General features: G+C 42.0%; 3 protein-coding genes across 3 annotated transcripts; 1 reads left to right on the plus strand and 2 right to left on the minus strand.

Annotated features, from left to right (window-relative positions):
- Positions 1 to 310: 310 nt before the first annotated feature.
- Positions 311 to 3,034, plus strand: cfap298 (cilia and flagella associated protein 298). Its single transcript, XM_018692482.2, has 8 exons — positions 311 to 472; positions 734 to 905; positions 1,089 to 1,256; positions 1,497 to 1,564; positions 1,655 to 1,813; positions 2,083 to 2,214; positions 2,316 to 2,411; positions 2,508 to 3,034. The coding sequence occupies exons 2-8, from the start codon at positions 767 to 769 to the stop codon at positions 2,616 to 2,618; spliced, it is 873 nt and encodes a 290-aa protein (XP_018547998.1). The 5' UTR covers positions 311 to 472; positions 734 to 766; the 3' UTR covers positions 2,619 to 3,034.
- Positions 2,911 to 9,854, minus strand: eva1c (eva-1 homolog C (C. elegans)). Its single transcript, XM_018692480.2, has 8 exons — positions 9,273 to 9,854; positions 7,829 to 8,028; positions 7,435 to 7,558; positions 7,106 to 7,258; positions 5,588 to 5,731; positions 4,863 to 4,940; positions 4,679 to 4,771; positions 2,911 to 4,591 (listed from the first exon to the last, which is right to left on the minus strand). Exons 1-8 carry the CDS (start codon positions 9,388 to 9,390, stop codon positions 4,212 to 4,214), a joined length of 1,290 nt encoding a protein of 429 aa, XP_018547996.1. The 5' UTR covers positions 9,391 to 9,854; the 3' UTR covers positions 2,911 to 4,211.
- Positions 9,855 to 11,712: 1,858 nt separating this feature from the next.
- On the minus strand, positions 11,713 to 14,339 carry haus1 (HAUS augmin-like complex, subunit 1). Its single transcript, XM_018691112.2, has 9 exons — positions 14,184 to 14,339; positions 13,918 to 14,092; positions 13,688 to 13,823; positions 13,448 to 13,582; positions 13,148 to 13,271; positions 12,355 to 12,420; positions 12,175 to 12,246; positions 11,923 to 11,970; positions 11,713 to 11,829 (listed from the first exon to the last, which is right to left on the minus strand). The coding sequence occupies exons 1-9, from the start codon at positions 14,202 to 14,204 to the stop codon at positions 11,785 to 11,787; spliced, it is 822 nt and encodes a 273-aa protein (XP_018546628.1). The 5' UTR covers positions 14,205 to 14,339; the 3' UTR covers positions 11,713 to 11,784.
- Positions 14,340 to 14,853: the final 514 nt, after the last annotated feature.

The raw sequence follows: 14,853 nt of genomic DNA on the forward strand, positions 1-14,853 counted from the left end.
CAAATGGCTAAGTAGCACCAACTTTTATGGACATGGACCAGACTGCTTGGTGCCATCCACACTGCCCCAAAACAGTTTGAACACAAACTGAACATCATAACAATAGTGTAGGATTTATTGCAGGATTTTTTGTGTTACACTTCATTAATTTTAGCCAGGTGTACCTAATAAACTGCCAACTGAGTGTATTTATTGTTGGTTTTGTATAGGTTTATGTTTAGGTATTCCTTCCCTGTAAATTAAAACCACAGTCGAGGACCAGTGAGTGCACAAAACACTGTGTTACTATTATTGACCATTGGGGGGCAGTAACACTTCTTGGCTTAACCTAACCTGCTGCAAAAAGATCACAAGAAGTAGACAGTGGACTGTAGTGAATTCTCGTGGAGTCTGTGGCCAGTAATGTTACCTGGTTGTAAACAAAGTGTGAACCCAGTTTGAACAGTCTTGTACTTGTCGTTTCACTGCACAGGTATGTGTTACCATTTTCAGTCGCTATAGAGAAAATTACCCCTTAAGAGACTGAGCCAGTAAATGTAAACACACTCAAATAAGCTAGATAGCTAAAAGCTAGCCAGTGTTTTCTGGAAGCGTCCGCACATGACTGTTGCTATGGTTACACTGTTTTCCTGAAAACCCAGGGCGCTGCTTTTATGCCAGAGAAACCGTCTTGTTCTTGCGGTTTTATTATTTACCCCGGAGGAAACTTAAACTCCTTAATTGTCTGTTTTAGGAGGTAGACGGGTGGCGAACGGCTCTTGGCAAGATGGTGCAGCTGCATGTGAAGCGTGGAGATGAGAGCCAGTTTCTTTTTAACACCACTGTGGACGCGCCTCTGGAGACAGTGATCCAGCAAGTTACAGCCATTTACAATGGGAGACTAAAAGTGGACAGAATATGTTCAGGTGAAATCAACATATCCTGCGCTTTCTGTACACACTGTGGAGGGTTGAAAGGCTTCAGTGGGCTACACTCACATTCTTGCTTCTCAACTATTTAACTAGCCTAGTTGAGCTGGAAAACTTTCAGTATTTTACTTGTGTAGGATACATTAACATAGCCTTGCTTCTTCATGTTTGTACCCTCAGAGATCCCAGAGCTTGCAGACCATGGCATCACACTGCCGCCCAACATGCAGGGGCTGACAGAGGAGCAGATTGTGGAGCTGAAGCTGAGAGATGAATGGGAAGACAAATGTGTGCCCAGTGGAGGGCCAGTATTAAGGAAGGATGAGATTGGGAGGAGGAATGGACATGGTGAGACTGTTGATCTTAGGCTATGTAGTAACTAAAATATTATTCTAAATGCAAACGTCTCTTTTAGATTGATTTTAGATTATGGGGAGTCCTGTGCATGTGGTTGACCTCTCTTATACCTCTTGTATTAAATCCATCTTGAAAGAAAGAAACTACAAGAACATTTTTTTCTATACTGGCAGGCAAAAGTTAAAAAAAAAAATATTGGTAATCTGACCATACATCTTTTTTCTCTACCAGCCCCCACTGATAAAATGAAAGAGGTGTTGATGAGAACAATGGAGGAGGCAAAGGCACTGATCTCCAACGTGAGTATGAGATTTAAATCTTACATTGTTTATTTCACCCCAAAGGTGAGATTTTTTTTGGTTCTATATCTGTCTCTCTTTATCCCTCAGAAACAAGTCCAAGCTAATGTTTGTGTCACCATGGAGATGGTAAAAGAAGCCCTGGATCAGCTAAAGGGTGCCGTCATGATTGTGTACCCCATGGGGCTGCCTCCTCATGACCCTGTCAGGATGGAGTTTGAAGACCGGGAAGACCTCTCAGGAACACAGGTGAGCAGCTGATCCTGTGTCAGCGATCAAAGTTTCCCTAGCAGCTATTGGCTGATGGCTACATAAAATTAATTTTCAGTCAATGACAAAGACTTAATATTCTTAATATGTTTCACCAATTAATTTACATCTTACATTATCTCTAGGATAATTGGAATTGAAATTCATGAAGCTGTGTAACTGTCTGCTTGATCATTTCTTTCTTCACCCTTCTCTTTCTCTCTCTCATTCCTCTGCGTCTGCCCTCTCCATCTGTCTCCTTACCTCAGGCCTCTCTGCAGGTGATCACAGAGGACGAGTGCCAGCTCTGGTGGGCTGCCAAAGAGATGCAGAGGGGGAAAAAACTGCAGGACTACATCGGCAAAAATGAAAAGACAAAGCTTGTGGTCAAAATCCAAAAGGTAAGAGCTAATTTGAGCATTGAGTATTTTTGTGGTAATACGACAGGAGGTGTATTTATTGTTTTATGAGAAAGTAATCCATTTCTTGCTGTTCCCTTCAGAGGGGGCAGGGGGCACCAGCGAGAGAGCCTCTGATCACAGACGAGCAGCAGAAACAGATGATGATGCATTACTACAGAAGGCAGGAGGAGCTCAAGGTGAGGACAGGGAAAGCAAAATTGTGAAAGACAAACAACCACATTCCTGTATGTGCTGACTATGACTTTGTAACCCTCTCATGATGCCATTTTCAGAAACTGGACGAAGCAGATGATGATAGCTACCTGGACTCAGAGTGGTCAGACAGACAGGCCCTCAAGAAACAGTTTCAAGGCCTCACCAACATCAAATGGGGGCCAAGATAAAGACCACTACCACTCTGATACCCGCCTCAAAACTGCTGCCCCGTCCTTAACAGCTCCATATGCAACTCGCTATGCCTTATCACAATCCTGGAATATGCTCACTGTTACTTGAGGTCTTCCAGAGGATACATACACAGCACTCTTATAGGCAGGTGCAGATGTATGCTGGCCTTGTATTCCTGAGTTTCTGGATGAATACCTAAGGTTGATTTTTTAACCAACTGAAATGTGAAGAAGAGCTTTGGACACAAAGGATGACAGAACAAGTAATGATGTCACATGGAGGCTGATATCATTATAAACCTGATTTATTTTAACCTCAGTCTTCTCCCTGTTTTCTCTGTGGTTGTTATCATCCTGTTGTAAAGTTCCATTTTTAGTGAAGCTGTGCAAACAAAATTAAAGTTTAATGTATATTTACTGTACATTTTTATTGTGTGTAAAAAAAATATCAAATAGAATGGTTTCCAGTGTAGTGTGTTCATACATTTAGTATTAATGATGTGCTAATGTTAAACAAAGTCTCAGCAGTAGTGTTTCAACTCAAACATGGTTTTACATCCCTTGGAGTGTAGGGACAAGGATGCTACACCTTTCCTCTCTTTGTCTCCTGTCAGTGACACACACACATAAACCTCTGAAAGTCAGTGCTGTTCTGAGGCAGGAAGTTGCCGCATATTAGTTAGTCGTTCCAGTTCTGGTCCCAGCAGGGGTGAGGAAGTTTTAGAGTTCAGAGGGAGAGAGGTTTCATTCACTGGAGGGTTGGAACTTTGTGGAACTGTTGACGGAGCTGATGCAGTGATTCAGAGACGTGTGGCTGGTTTCAAGGAACACTGGATTAAAACTAAACCTGGACATAATGTGCAGATTTAAAGGATAATGCCACCATTTGTACATTTAATTCAGACGGCTCTTAAAAAAGACAGTGATCAGCTGTGGCAAGTGAAATTGGGCTCTCTTGTATGAACAGCTGCCAGTTTTAATTACCACTAATGTGCATCAAAATATTTTTTGTTAGGAAAGATGATAATTGACGCTTGATAAACCACAAATGTGTTACAAAATTATATTTAAAAACCAGAGAGGGCTGTGAGATGAGAGTAACTTGTTTCATGGTCCCTTTAGACAACCCGAGGTGTTACAACTGATCATGTTCCCTGACATGTTCTTTGGTTCATAGTGACTCATCAGTTTCTCTGAGACCCCTCTGTGAAGAATACAGTAATATTCTTGAATGAATGTGACAGCTGTTTGACTTCTGTCAAGTGATTTCACCATTTCTGTCTCAGTAAACAGTATTTAAACCTGAAATCTTAGCTTCATCAGGTGGTGAATGTGAATAAATACAATACTTAAACAGTTACAGAATTTATGTGATTACCCATTTTACAACATAAAGCCCTGTTGATCCTTGATGGCAAGTACTGCAGTTTTATGTCACAAACTGAATGAAAAAAAGTGGCAAAACACACAACAAACTGTTTTACAATGTAAAAAAAAGTTTCTTGTTTTTTCAATTATCAATAATCAAAGGCAGGGAGAATCCTCAGAAATCCTGAAGGTGCTAAACAGCATCCATGGGTCATGGTTTGTTTAACATGAGCTGCCATTCAGATAGGCATTCATCCAGATCTCCTGTATGATCATCTCTCTGCGTTCGATCCTCTCTGCCCGCTCGGCTGCCTCGCTCACGTAAGTCACTTCCTCCCAGTCGTGAATGGCCTTCCTCTCAGCGGCTGAGATTAAAGAGCTTTCTGTTCCGTCTTCGTCGTCATCGTCCTCTTCTTCCTCATTATCATCCACATCATCCTCCTCCTCCTCCTTGCAGTTGGCAGTCTGAGACTTGGATGCGAGGCTGTGATCTCTGAGGCTGCGCCTTCTGCAGGTCACTCGGACCGACACAGCCAGCAGTGTGAACACGAGGCCAACGCACACGCTGGAGGTGAACAGCAGAGCGGCCATTTCTGAATGCTCTGTGTAGGGAGATGAAGAGAGGAGATGTAAGGGGATATGGACTGGACAGCTGTGTGCGTTCACGAGTGCATGTGGATGATGTTTACCTTTGATGTAGGCATAGGTCAGGAGAGAGTTGCTCATCATAGCTCCTGAGTTGTCTGGCCTTCTTGACCCTTTGGGAAAAGGCTCCTCCAGATCTGCAGGAGAAGCAGTTTGACAATTAGAATTATCACATGAAGGAAAAGGCCATAAAAGCCTTGAATTGCAACAGACTGCATAATGCTTTACCTTTTTCTGTGACTACAGTCGGAGATGAGGTGGAGGTGAATATGTTCGGGTCTGCCTCCCTTAGTAAAGTCTGTGGTACTATTGGAAGCAAGATGGAAGAGACAGTCTTTTCTATTGCTGTGGACATATTAGTACAGACTCAGTGACTGTGTGTTGGTTCATCTACAGTAGACGATTCATCAGCTCGCCACTTCCCACGTCCAAACCTCTGAAAAAACTGGGCCCACAATGGAGCAACACTCTGAAATGACGAATACTTTCTGTCCAATTGTGTCGATAACCGGCCTACAAGGTTAACACACATTGTTTTGTGATAGATGGAGCCAAGAAAGTTAGTCAGAAGAATTCCCTTTTGCCACCAGGCTAAAGTCACAAATCCAAATTATGATTCATGAACAATGTTGCTGGATGACCTCACTGACATTTGTGCCAATCACAGGAAGTTTACCAGGATGTCAGCCTCAACCAAGCAAATCTGAGCCCACGGTCTATTATTCCCTGCTACTGTGTTATTGGGTGTGATACGATAAGAAAAGCTGATGGCTGAGTTCGGCAGATAAGATCTCACAGTAGGAAACTACAAATGTTCACTGCTGGAACTGTCAGCTAATGAAAAAGGCAAAAACAAAAACAGACATGACATGTTCCTATTTTGAGATCTCCCTCAAATTTATCACCGGGCTTGTAATTATATTTTGTGAATGAGGAAGCACAAAGAGTCCTACCACAAGAATAGACCACACTGAGGTACTTCCTGGTTCCTGGAAAGCAGGGGTCCCTGAAGGTCTGGTTGCTGACGGCAACAGCGCACTTCTGTTTGCCATAGCAGGACTTGGACACCAAGTGTACAGCCTCGTGGTTGAGACACTCTGTGGAGAGCAAAGAGAGAAACCGATGAGACATCTTCTGTTAGTGTGTGTCTAATTCTCACTAAACAAAGCTCACTGATATTCAGCTGCAGTAGCTGAGCCACTGATTCAGTGTTTTGCAGGAGTTTGGTTGTAGATTAACTAAAATGAAATCACCTTTTTTGGCAGCCATCTGATGTTTTCTCCCCAGCAAATAGTTAACTCAGTGCATTGCTATGTTAGTTTAATGTCATTATGTCCATTTTTTAATTCTAAAGCATTCAGTGACAATGAGCAGATAAGTTACTGTAAAGCACTGTGTCATATCACTGTAAGATTTGTATAATTCGGTGGAGTTACTAACAAATGATGATTGAAATCCAGCATTTATCTACCACTCATACAGGCCTTTTTCACAGAGGACATTTTAACTGGTCACAGCAGGAGAGGCACAGGTGCAACCAATAACATTAATGATGGCAGAGGCACAAACAAATGTAATGCAGCCTTTACTGATGTTGTTAGTTACACTGTTGCTGTAGCATGTGTGCTACTGATTTTCACAGAGGACATTCTGACATGTTACAGTAGGAAAAACACAGTTAGAAAATAATCTAATTAATGATGGATGGTTTCTATTCATTTCCTTCAGTTTCCAGGTCCTGGTATTCATGTATTCTGGCTCACAGTCACACTGACATGACATGCTAGGATGTCATTATAACTAAGCCATCGTTATATTTCATCAGTAACACCTGTGCTATGTCAAGCTAAACTGTCTGCTGACTGTCTCTGAAATCACTCTCTCATTCGCTCATTTACCATCCTCTATGTAACAGACTGTAGCAGTTTTTTCTACAGGCACTTATCATCTGCACATTGCACTGAGGGATTGTTAGCACAAAGCAGTGTAAATATCATGGGCATTTTTTCCACTGTGGGAATTTTTCCAAGCAAATAAAATGTGGGAGGGTAAATGTAGAGCAGTAAATAGTAAATGGGAAGTGATTTTACTGATTTTAGAGGAAATATTTTCATCAGGACTTTTACTCTTGTCACCATCACCCATTGTTATTAACTCTTTAGATATGAATAGCTCTTTTATTCCCCAAATCAATCCAGCACATTCCCTGTATAATATGACTTAATGAAACATAATGTAAAATACCAAGAGGAAACATGCTGTATGCTGCCCCTTTAAATAGTTTTTCTTTTTAATGTGAGCTAATATTTACAGTCAATTACCCATAAAACTTCATTTTCACTCTCTCTCTATGTTAAGTGCTAAAATAAAATACATTCTCAGAGAAGTTTTTTTAAGATGCCATATTCCTGGCTTCGTTGTTACCCTGATGCTACCACCATATGAAAAAGCTGAATATCCCGTCGACTCACCAAACGGGGGTGGTCTTGTCAGGTGTGAGGGGCAGGTGTCAGTCTCACCCAGACTTCTGCCATAGACAGCTGCATAGATGTTCAGCAACCTGGGGGGCTTACAGCGCAGAACCATGGTCTGTCCTTCACACGCCACATGTCTTTTGTGTTCAGCTGAGTGAGGGGAAAAACAGTCAGGGTGAGGCGGTGGAAGGAGATGATGGTGGCAGTGGGGAAACTAGGGGTTAGGAGTGGGGGGAAACTGATGCAGAAAGACTGGGGAAGAGATATGACAATAAAAATGGTTGTGAACATGGTGGAAGTTGGGGGAGCTGAGCTGCTAGACTCACTGGGTTTACACTTGTAGTCCACATGGAGGTATTTGGTAGTGCCGGGGCAGGGGTCCTTCCCAAACAGCAGGTGATTGACAGGTACCTGGCAATCTCTGTGGCTCTGACACTCAGACAGCAGCTTCTGCAGAGCAAACACCAGGGACAGAGAGCATTTACCAGTGAACAGGATGTAATGTTACAATCCACAGTCAGCATAGTGTACTTAAAGACACACACACAAAAAAACCAACAGACAGCTAATCTAAGGGTGGTGCGTTCACTACAAATGTGAAATGCATATGGGGAGAAAACCACTCCAATAAATCAACTGAAACTGGCAAACACCCACCCATTAAAGACTGACCCAGTGAGAGTGAAATGTGCTATATCCCACACATTAAGTAAAATGCACCTGTAGAGCAGTAAAAGCTGAGCAGCTGTGGTTGTGGGCTCTGAGTGAAGGGTCCTGGTCTGCTTTGCAGAGCCACGCCTCGCCGCTCCCGTAGAAAGCAGATTGGACGGAGATGGTGGAGTGACGTGGACAGTGGAGTCGCAGAGGCTGACCGTCACAGGCGTGGGCAGAGTGGCTGGTGATGATCCTGGACAAGTAGTCTGTTAACACGAAAAGGCACTGGTTACACTGTCGCACACATGGAGATACAGTATACAGGTGCATTTAAGGGACACTCCACCACTCAGTCTGTGAAAACGGGTTTAATGCCTTTAAGTTCTTTAACAGTAAACATGACAAAGTGGAGGCATGGGGTTTGAAAGACGTGGGCATTTACCTGGCAGGGAGGATCTTATGAGAGATACTATTCAGCTACATTATGGCAAATGTAGGCTCCAACCTCTTTTAGAGCTTGACCTGTACTACAGACTAAAAGACAGGATATCTCTGCCTCTGTTGCTTCAACTTTCACCACAAATTGTTTTTATCTATCCAAACTTTGAAAGTGAAATACAAACCCACATAGTCATAATTCCTCCTCTAAGAGGGTTTGTTCTTCCACTAAACTAAAAAACTTTTAACTTAAAGCTGCTTAATGCCACTGACAAAATATTCTGTAGTTGCTTTTTTCAATCGGCTGCTTCTGTGGTTTCGGGTCAGACTGTTTTGCCTCTTTGGAGCTCTGTTAGTTGTCTCATGTTGCTTTGAAAACTCACCCATCAAAGTGCTGCCTGACTGCCAGTCCTCTTTTTCTGGGTGGCAAATTCTGCCAACTGGCATTCAACCTAATATGACCCCAGCTTTGTTGCATGGTGTGCAAATGTGATTAAGTTACTTCTGAGTCAAAATCCTTCATCTTCCGATGTTTACATGATTTGTTTTGTACGGGGGGAAACTTGCAAAACTGGCTGAAATAGATTAGATAGTCGGTTTAGATAAATCATTGGAATACCGAGTCTCTACATAAATCAACAGAGAGAATGGCCTGGTCTCGAACTCCATTGAGTTAAGACATTGGTGCTAGTCTCTAACTCCTGTGTGAACAGTGTTTTGTCTGCCAGTTGTATATGACAGAAAAGTAACTACTGTGACAAACACAAAATAAGACATGTATTTTGAGCCCCACATTTATATCACAGCATCTTAGACAGGTGTGCCATTCTGTGCCAAATCTCAAACAGGATCTTTTAGACACATGGACGGTATTTTAGGAACACTGGAAGTGTGAAAAATACTAGAACCTCCTCATCCACTGCACCATACATCATCTGGAGAAATGTGGTATTATTAGGCCACTTGTTCAGCCCCATATCAAATCTAATACGTTCAGTTAAGGGGGGTTCTTTGGACCAATTCGTTCTCCTGTGATCCTCTTCCTTCCACCACATCATCATCATCATCTTACTTGAGAAGTCAGCCAGTCCATTCATGCGCCTGGTCCACAGGAGTAAAGTCAGGTAGAAGAGGCTTGTGTGGCTCCAGTCTAGTCCGTGAAAAGGACGCGTCCAGCTCATGACTCGCATCCCCTGTCTCTGGGATCATATTAAACAGACTCCCAAAATTCACTGTATACACAGGCTACAGGAAGACTCCATAAAAACCCATACAAACAGGTAAAATTGAGTCCACGGTCCCCGATGTCAAACCTCATCTTCTCTTACAGCCTACACATTGATACGTGGCTTTCTTCACCATGTGTTTCTCTTCTCAGGAAAATACAAGCGATGCAGGCGTTGAAGCACAAAGCAGCGCCTGTTTGCTGCTAAATAAGAGCGGCCCTTTGGACCACAGAGGAGGTTAGAAATAGCAGCTGCGCAACAAGTTGTTCAAAAACTGACAGACGAGGTGATTAAATCCGACGCGTGGTGATTTATCCTCCCCCGATACGTCTCTCCCCACTGTTCAACCGCCGCAGATTTGTGAATGGATGCATGTGGAAACTGAAAGCCTCTGTACAGTAACAGCTGAGTGGGAACTATAGTGTGGGCGTGGCAGATAAAACTATTTTAAAGCGAAGAGGGGCGACTCACTCTCTGGTATGACGCACTGGCAGGGGCTTTTACCCCCCCCCTCCGAGGCACATGTTTACTTTTTGGATTATGGCAAAATGCTTTCACTCTGTTCATCTCCTACTTTAATTTCCTTCTTTCTTTGTTTCACTTTTCTGCCTCTCTCCTCCTTCTTTCCTGTTGAACTCGCAGGTGTAAAGTACAAATATGATTTTTGTTTCATATTAAATGTATGTTTTTAACCTGTCCTGACTTTATTTGAGGTAACAGAGGCGCCCCTCCCTCCCCCCCAAAGTTTTTAGGGTTGCTTTTTCTTTATTTTATTTTTTGAAGTTTGGAGCAGCATAGCAAATTGTCGACGCCTTGAATTTGATGGATGAGAGACAGCACATCTGATTAGTAGTAATGATGCTTTGTGTGCGTCTGTGTGACTTCTGTGGTAAGTTTTGTTTTTTTTTCCAAGCTGCAAAGATCAAGTCTCAAGTGAATGATATTTTGATTCTGTTTCATTGATGCCCCTAACCATGGTGCCTTTGAATGAAACAGGGGGCCTACTGGGTAAACTGCTCCCCGGCCCACATCCATGACCCACTCCATGGTAACCAGTCAATCCTCATGTCAGACTGCGGCACAGGCCTACAACAGTCAAGCTGACAGAGACGCTGGGGTCTCCACGCTCGGCATCCATGGCAGGCGGGGAGGGGGAAGGAGGAACTGAGAGGTGATATTTTGCATACAAACTGGACGACAGGCCCCCAAGTTGGTTCCATTCTCTGCTCTTAGGGCTTTAGGCGCACAGGGAGTGGCTCCAAAACCCCTTTCATGTGCTGTTATCCCTCCAAAGCCTGTGGAATTTTGTTGTCAAACTCAAAAAGTTTCCTGGACTTTGTTTTTGAGACAAGATTCAGCCATATAGTTCAAACAGTAAGGTAAATATTGCATTGGGGAAATGTACTCACAGTCTGATTAGATCCATGTTTTGAGGTATGATGAAAAAAGTTCTGAAGTATTCAGATGTCTAAACAGGGGATATTAAGAAATAACCCACAGGCTCATGGCAGGAATGTATAATACCACTATCACTGCCCATTAAAAATGCCATCATGTAAAGTCCAAAGTCATTCAAATAAATCAAAAACATATTTCCATTCATTCCTATTTTTAATATTTTCAACACAATGAAACAATTCAAATAATCTGTGTGTGTGTTTGGGCAGAAAGACTGACGATCAATATGAATGTGGCAAATTAACTTGATCGAGTAAATTCTCCCGAGACGTTTTCATACTGGGAACACAAGTCTCTCCATTAGACTGTAGTGACCAGAAAATACAGACAAAACACTTGATTAGTGTTTATGATGTTTTCTAACAAACAGGAAGAGGAGATAAAGAGAATAGGTCAAACCAAAGGAAAGATCATGATTTACATTTTCTCCCTGCAGAGTCATGCCATTAATATGAGCTACAGGGAACCAGTATAATACATGTGCTTAATCTTAGGCAACTGCATCTGACAGAAAACTGTATACATATCAAATATAAATGCATTAAAAGATTTTAGAGAAAGAAGTGTCTAGCTTGCCTCAAATTAGTATAAAATTTAAGCAGTACTTAGTTTTCAAAGGTCAACTTAATAGAAATCTAATAAGCGAATGTAAAAAGAACACATTTGTAGATAATGAGTCTTAATTTTATGCTACACTCTGATGGTTTCTGATAAACTGTTCAATAAAGTGTTTGCAGGCTGCACAGATTTATTGAGTTGTGCAGTTTTGACTAAAAAAAGTACCCAGACAAAAGCTGGCTACTGAAACACATCACAAAGACTCACCAAGACATGGAAACTATTAATTTTATTAGTTTTCAAACACAGAAAAGGTACAGCTTTTTTCATTACAAAAGATTCTCACTTGAAATCCACTTTCATCTCAAGCTGGGAATCAAGTGCAGCCTGTAATTGAGGAAGCAAAACAGCATTAAAATAAAAAGTAAGCAGCCATGTCTTGTTTCTTGTTATTATTGAATGAACTGTTTAGATACTCACCAATTCTCTTTTTGCTTCTTCTATTTTCACTTGAGCAAGAGATGGGCTCTGTTGGGAGAGAAGGGAAACATTTAAAGACACAAATTATTTCCAAATATCTGAGGACCAGTTTATTATTCTGTCAAGTTGGTTTATTGAAGTTACATTTTCACATGTAAACTGGATTTCTCAAAGGCTAGCGTGGGATAATATTAAACCCTTTTGGTTGTTGGTCATTGTGATTTTTACGAGACAAACTGAAAACAAACATACTGGGCTGAGGTCCATGTACGGCTCCAGTTTCTTTTTCAAGGGGATTATTTCTTGTTTCAGTGTGGTGACTTCCTGCAGAGAGAAAAATAAGATGACACATTTTAAACCCTGAAAGCAGACCAGTCTTACGTTTTCATTTCCATGGTGATGACTGTGGTGCATGTGTAAAAGCTTGAATACCTCAGAGAGCTGCACAATAGCCTGGTGGGTGATAGACTTGTCCATGTTCCTGGATACAAGTTGAGCCTGTAGGATCGATATAACTGGATAAAACAGAGCCAACCGCGGTACACATCAAAGCTGTGTCATGGCTGCTGCTGCTGTGTGACTGATATTTTGAAAACCTGGTCCAATGATGTACAATGATACGCAGGGCACTGAGTGCTGGCATCATCTCTATTCTCTAAACCAGAGGCAGTAACATGATGCCCACATTATGTGCAGGTCAAAATACAGTCTGCCACTCTGAACAAAAAAAAAGAAAGAACTGTAACCTGCCAGGGGGTATTTGCTTTTTTTTCTCCAGAGGTCAGTTTCTGTCCTTTTGGTAACATTTAAAAACCAAACTTCTTTTTCTATGAATCGCGCACTGACTGTTTTTCTCACCCTAAAGTTTGTCTTCTTTCCCATGGCTAGATACTGGCAGGAGGTTTTCTAGAGTACTCTCCTCATCCGCTCCACCTTTCACCCTTCTAATTGAGCATTTTTATGCAACTTGTTTGTTTCTATCAACTGGCATTTTCTCTCACTGGAGGCTGAGGACACCGGTAATTTATGCGTCTTCAGGCCGCAGAGCAACTTGTCATTAGCACGGCCTTCCTAGTGAGACATGAACGTTTGAACAGCAACAGGGTGAAATGCAAACAAACCAGCGACTCTTATATAACATGGGCATTTTCCATCTTATCAGCAAATTAATGTCCAACTTAACTTGCACAATGCAGCTATTACAGATACAGATAACACAACATACCTCTGCCCTCTCCCGTCTGTGGCTGAGCTCTTTAGCCTTTGTCGTCACAAAATCCATGTTGAGTAGTCTCTCCTCTGCTTTGGCGCTCTCCACTGCCTGAGCTTTCACAGTTTTGTTGATATCCCTGAAGACAATTAAGAGTAGCGATAACAGTACAGCATATAGCAGCAAATGGGTTTAAAAGACTGGATTTTGCCACATGTCTACACACAGTATGTGATAGCCCAGGAGGACGGTGTATAATGTTACAGAGCAATAGTGTCGTGTTGTACATCAAGATGGCAGCATCTATGTTCTTACTCTTGTAAGCTGCTCCTCAGCACCAGAGTGGCAGCAAGTCTCTTTCTGAGGGCCCTGAGTTCCCTCTCAAGTTTTCTGTTTGACTTCTCTGCCTCCAGAAGTTCACTGGTGAGGTTGTTCACTGCTGGCATGAAGCTACACAGGAAATAAGAATCAAAGCTGTTTCCTGTGAAAGCTTTCAGTGTTCTTCAAGGACACTAACTGTAACAGAAAATAGACTTAAACTGTACAACAACATACCTGCTCATTGCTGTGTCTCTCACTCCAAGCACCATTGCGTTGTCCACTAAAGCAGACAGGTAGTCAGCAGCAGGCTTTGACAAGCTTGCACAGGACAGGTCAACACCTTGTAGAAGAACATCCTGGAGATGTGCACCTGGATGAAGAAAACATTGTTTAGTTGTGTATAAAATGCTGTCAATACTTTGAGGTGTGAATTTATGGACGGTGAAACAGGACAACAAACACACCGTCAGCCTGATACTCGGATGCCTTCTGTTTGACGTCTTCTATGAGGAGAGCTGTGTCACTGCATCGGGCTTCACTGGACTGAGCCAGCTGGTACAGGATGTCCACTGTCCTGGTGTTGACCTCGAACTGTGGCACCGGCTGATCTCCAAACACCGTGCTGAGCCAGCTGTTCACCTGAGGAGGAGCCACATAAAAACTGGGCGATAAACAAAAGGCAACAACCGCAACAACTGCAACGTTATGTTAGCGAGACGATGAATATTACCTTCTTGATCTTTTCACACATGGCGAATAAAAACACAGAAAAAAGCCCAAAAGAACTAGCCTTTTTTAAACGTTTACATGGACATGCAGCTCCAAAGATAAACGACAACAGTATTTGCTCTTTGGTTTCGCGCCCCCTAAAATTATTCTGATAACTTCCTAGTTACCAACCAATCAAAATACTATCCACCCGATGTTGGAAAAGACCCGCCCCTATTCTGCCTCTGATTGGCTTACCCTGATATTCTTGCCTAACCCTAACCAATCATCGTTCTTCATGCCTACACCAAACCAACCCAAACAACGAAAGCAACGAATATTAGCCAATCAGAGGCTATTAGCTACACTACAATAATTTATATTTTTAAATCAAATAAATATAGACGAACATTGATGACGTTTTAAATAAATATAAGTGAAAGGTGATTATAGAGAAGAAATAAGATAATTAATTCTGCTTCATTAACAACGTTTATTCGTTTCACGTTTCAAAGATAAAGATTAGGTCAAGATAGTAATCGTATCGTTACAGCTAATGGAAAAGTACGAGAAAAGTATTTAACAACAGAATAATTTTTTGTGTGATTTTTAACCGAAAAAGAGAGAAAGCATCTATTCGTTGATGCAAAATCAATTATCACAAAGTATAAAAGCAACATGGTTCACTGACA

The sequence above is a fragment of the Lates calcarifer genome, linkage group LG20, assembly GCF_001640805.2.
Source record: "Lates calcarifer isolate ASB-BC8 linkage group LG20, TLL_Latcal_v3, whole genome shotgun sequence".
Classification (NCBI taxonomy): Eukaryota; Metazoa; Chordata; class Actinopteri; family Centropomidae; genus Lates; species Lates calcarifer.

What these genes read in the sequence shown, in the direction of transcription:
- haus1 (XM_018691112.2), bottom strand. Translation starts at nt 14,204, where the DNA reads ATGTGTGAAAAGATCAAGAAG. An exon ending in AGAGACACAGCAATGAGCAG is followed by an intron (nt 13,583 to 13,687) that starts GTATGTTGTTGT and finishes TTTCCTGTGTAG; the next exon opens with CTTCATGCCAGCAGTGAACA. An exon ending in CTGAGGAGCAGCTTACAAGA is followed by an intron (nt 13,272 to 13,447) that starts GTAAGAACATAG and finishes AATTGTCTTCAG; the next exon opens with GGATATCAACAAAACTGTGA.
- cfap298 (XM_018692482.2), top strand. Translation starts at nt 767, where the DNA reads ATGGTGCAGCTGCATGTGAAGCGTGGAGATGAGAGCCAGTTTCTTTTT. An exon ending in TGGGAGGAGGAATGGACATG is followed by an intron (nt 1,257 to 1,496) that starts GTGAGACTGTTG and finishes TTTCTCTACCAG; the next exon opens with CCCCCACTGATAAAATGAAA. An exon ending in GAAGGCAGGAGGAGCTCAAG is followed by an intron (nt 2,412 to 2,507) that starts GTGAGGACAGGG and finishes TGCCATTTTCAG; the next exon opens with AAACTGGACGAAGCAGATGA.
- eva1c (XM_018692480.2), bottom strand. Translation starts at nt 9,390, where the DNA reads ATGCGAGTCATGAGCTGGACGCGTCCTTTTCACGGACTAGACTGGAGC. An exon ending in TGGACTGGCTGACTTCTCAA is followed by an intron (nt 8,029 to 9,272) that starts GTAAGATGATGA and finishes TCGTGTTAACAG; the next exon opens with ACTACTTGTCCAGGATCATC. An exon ending in CAGTGTGGTCTATTCTTGTG is followed by an intron (nt 4,941 to 5,587) that starts GTAGGACTCTTT and finishes TGCTTCCAATAG; the next exon opens with TACCACAGACTTTACTAAGG.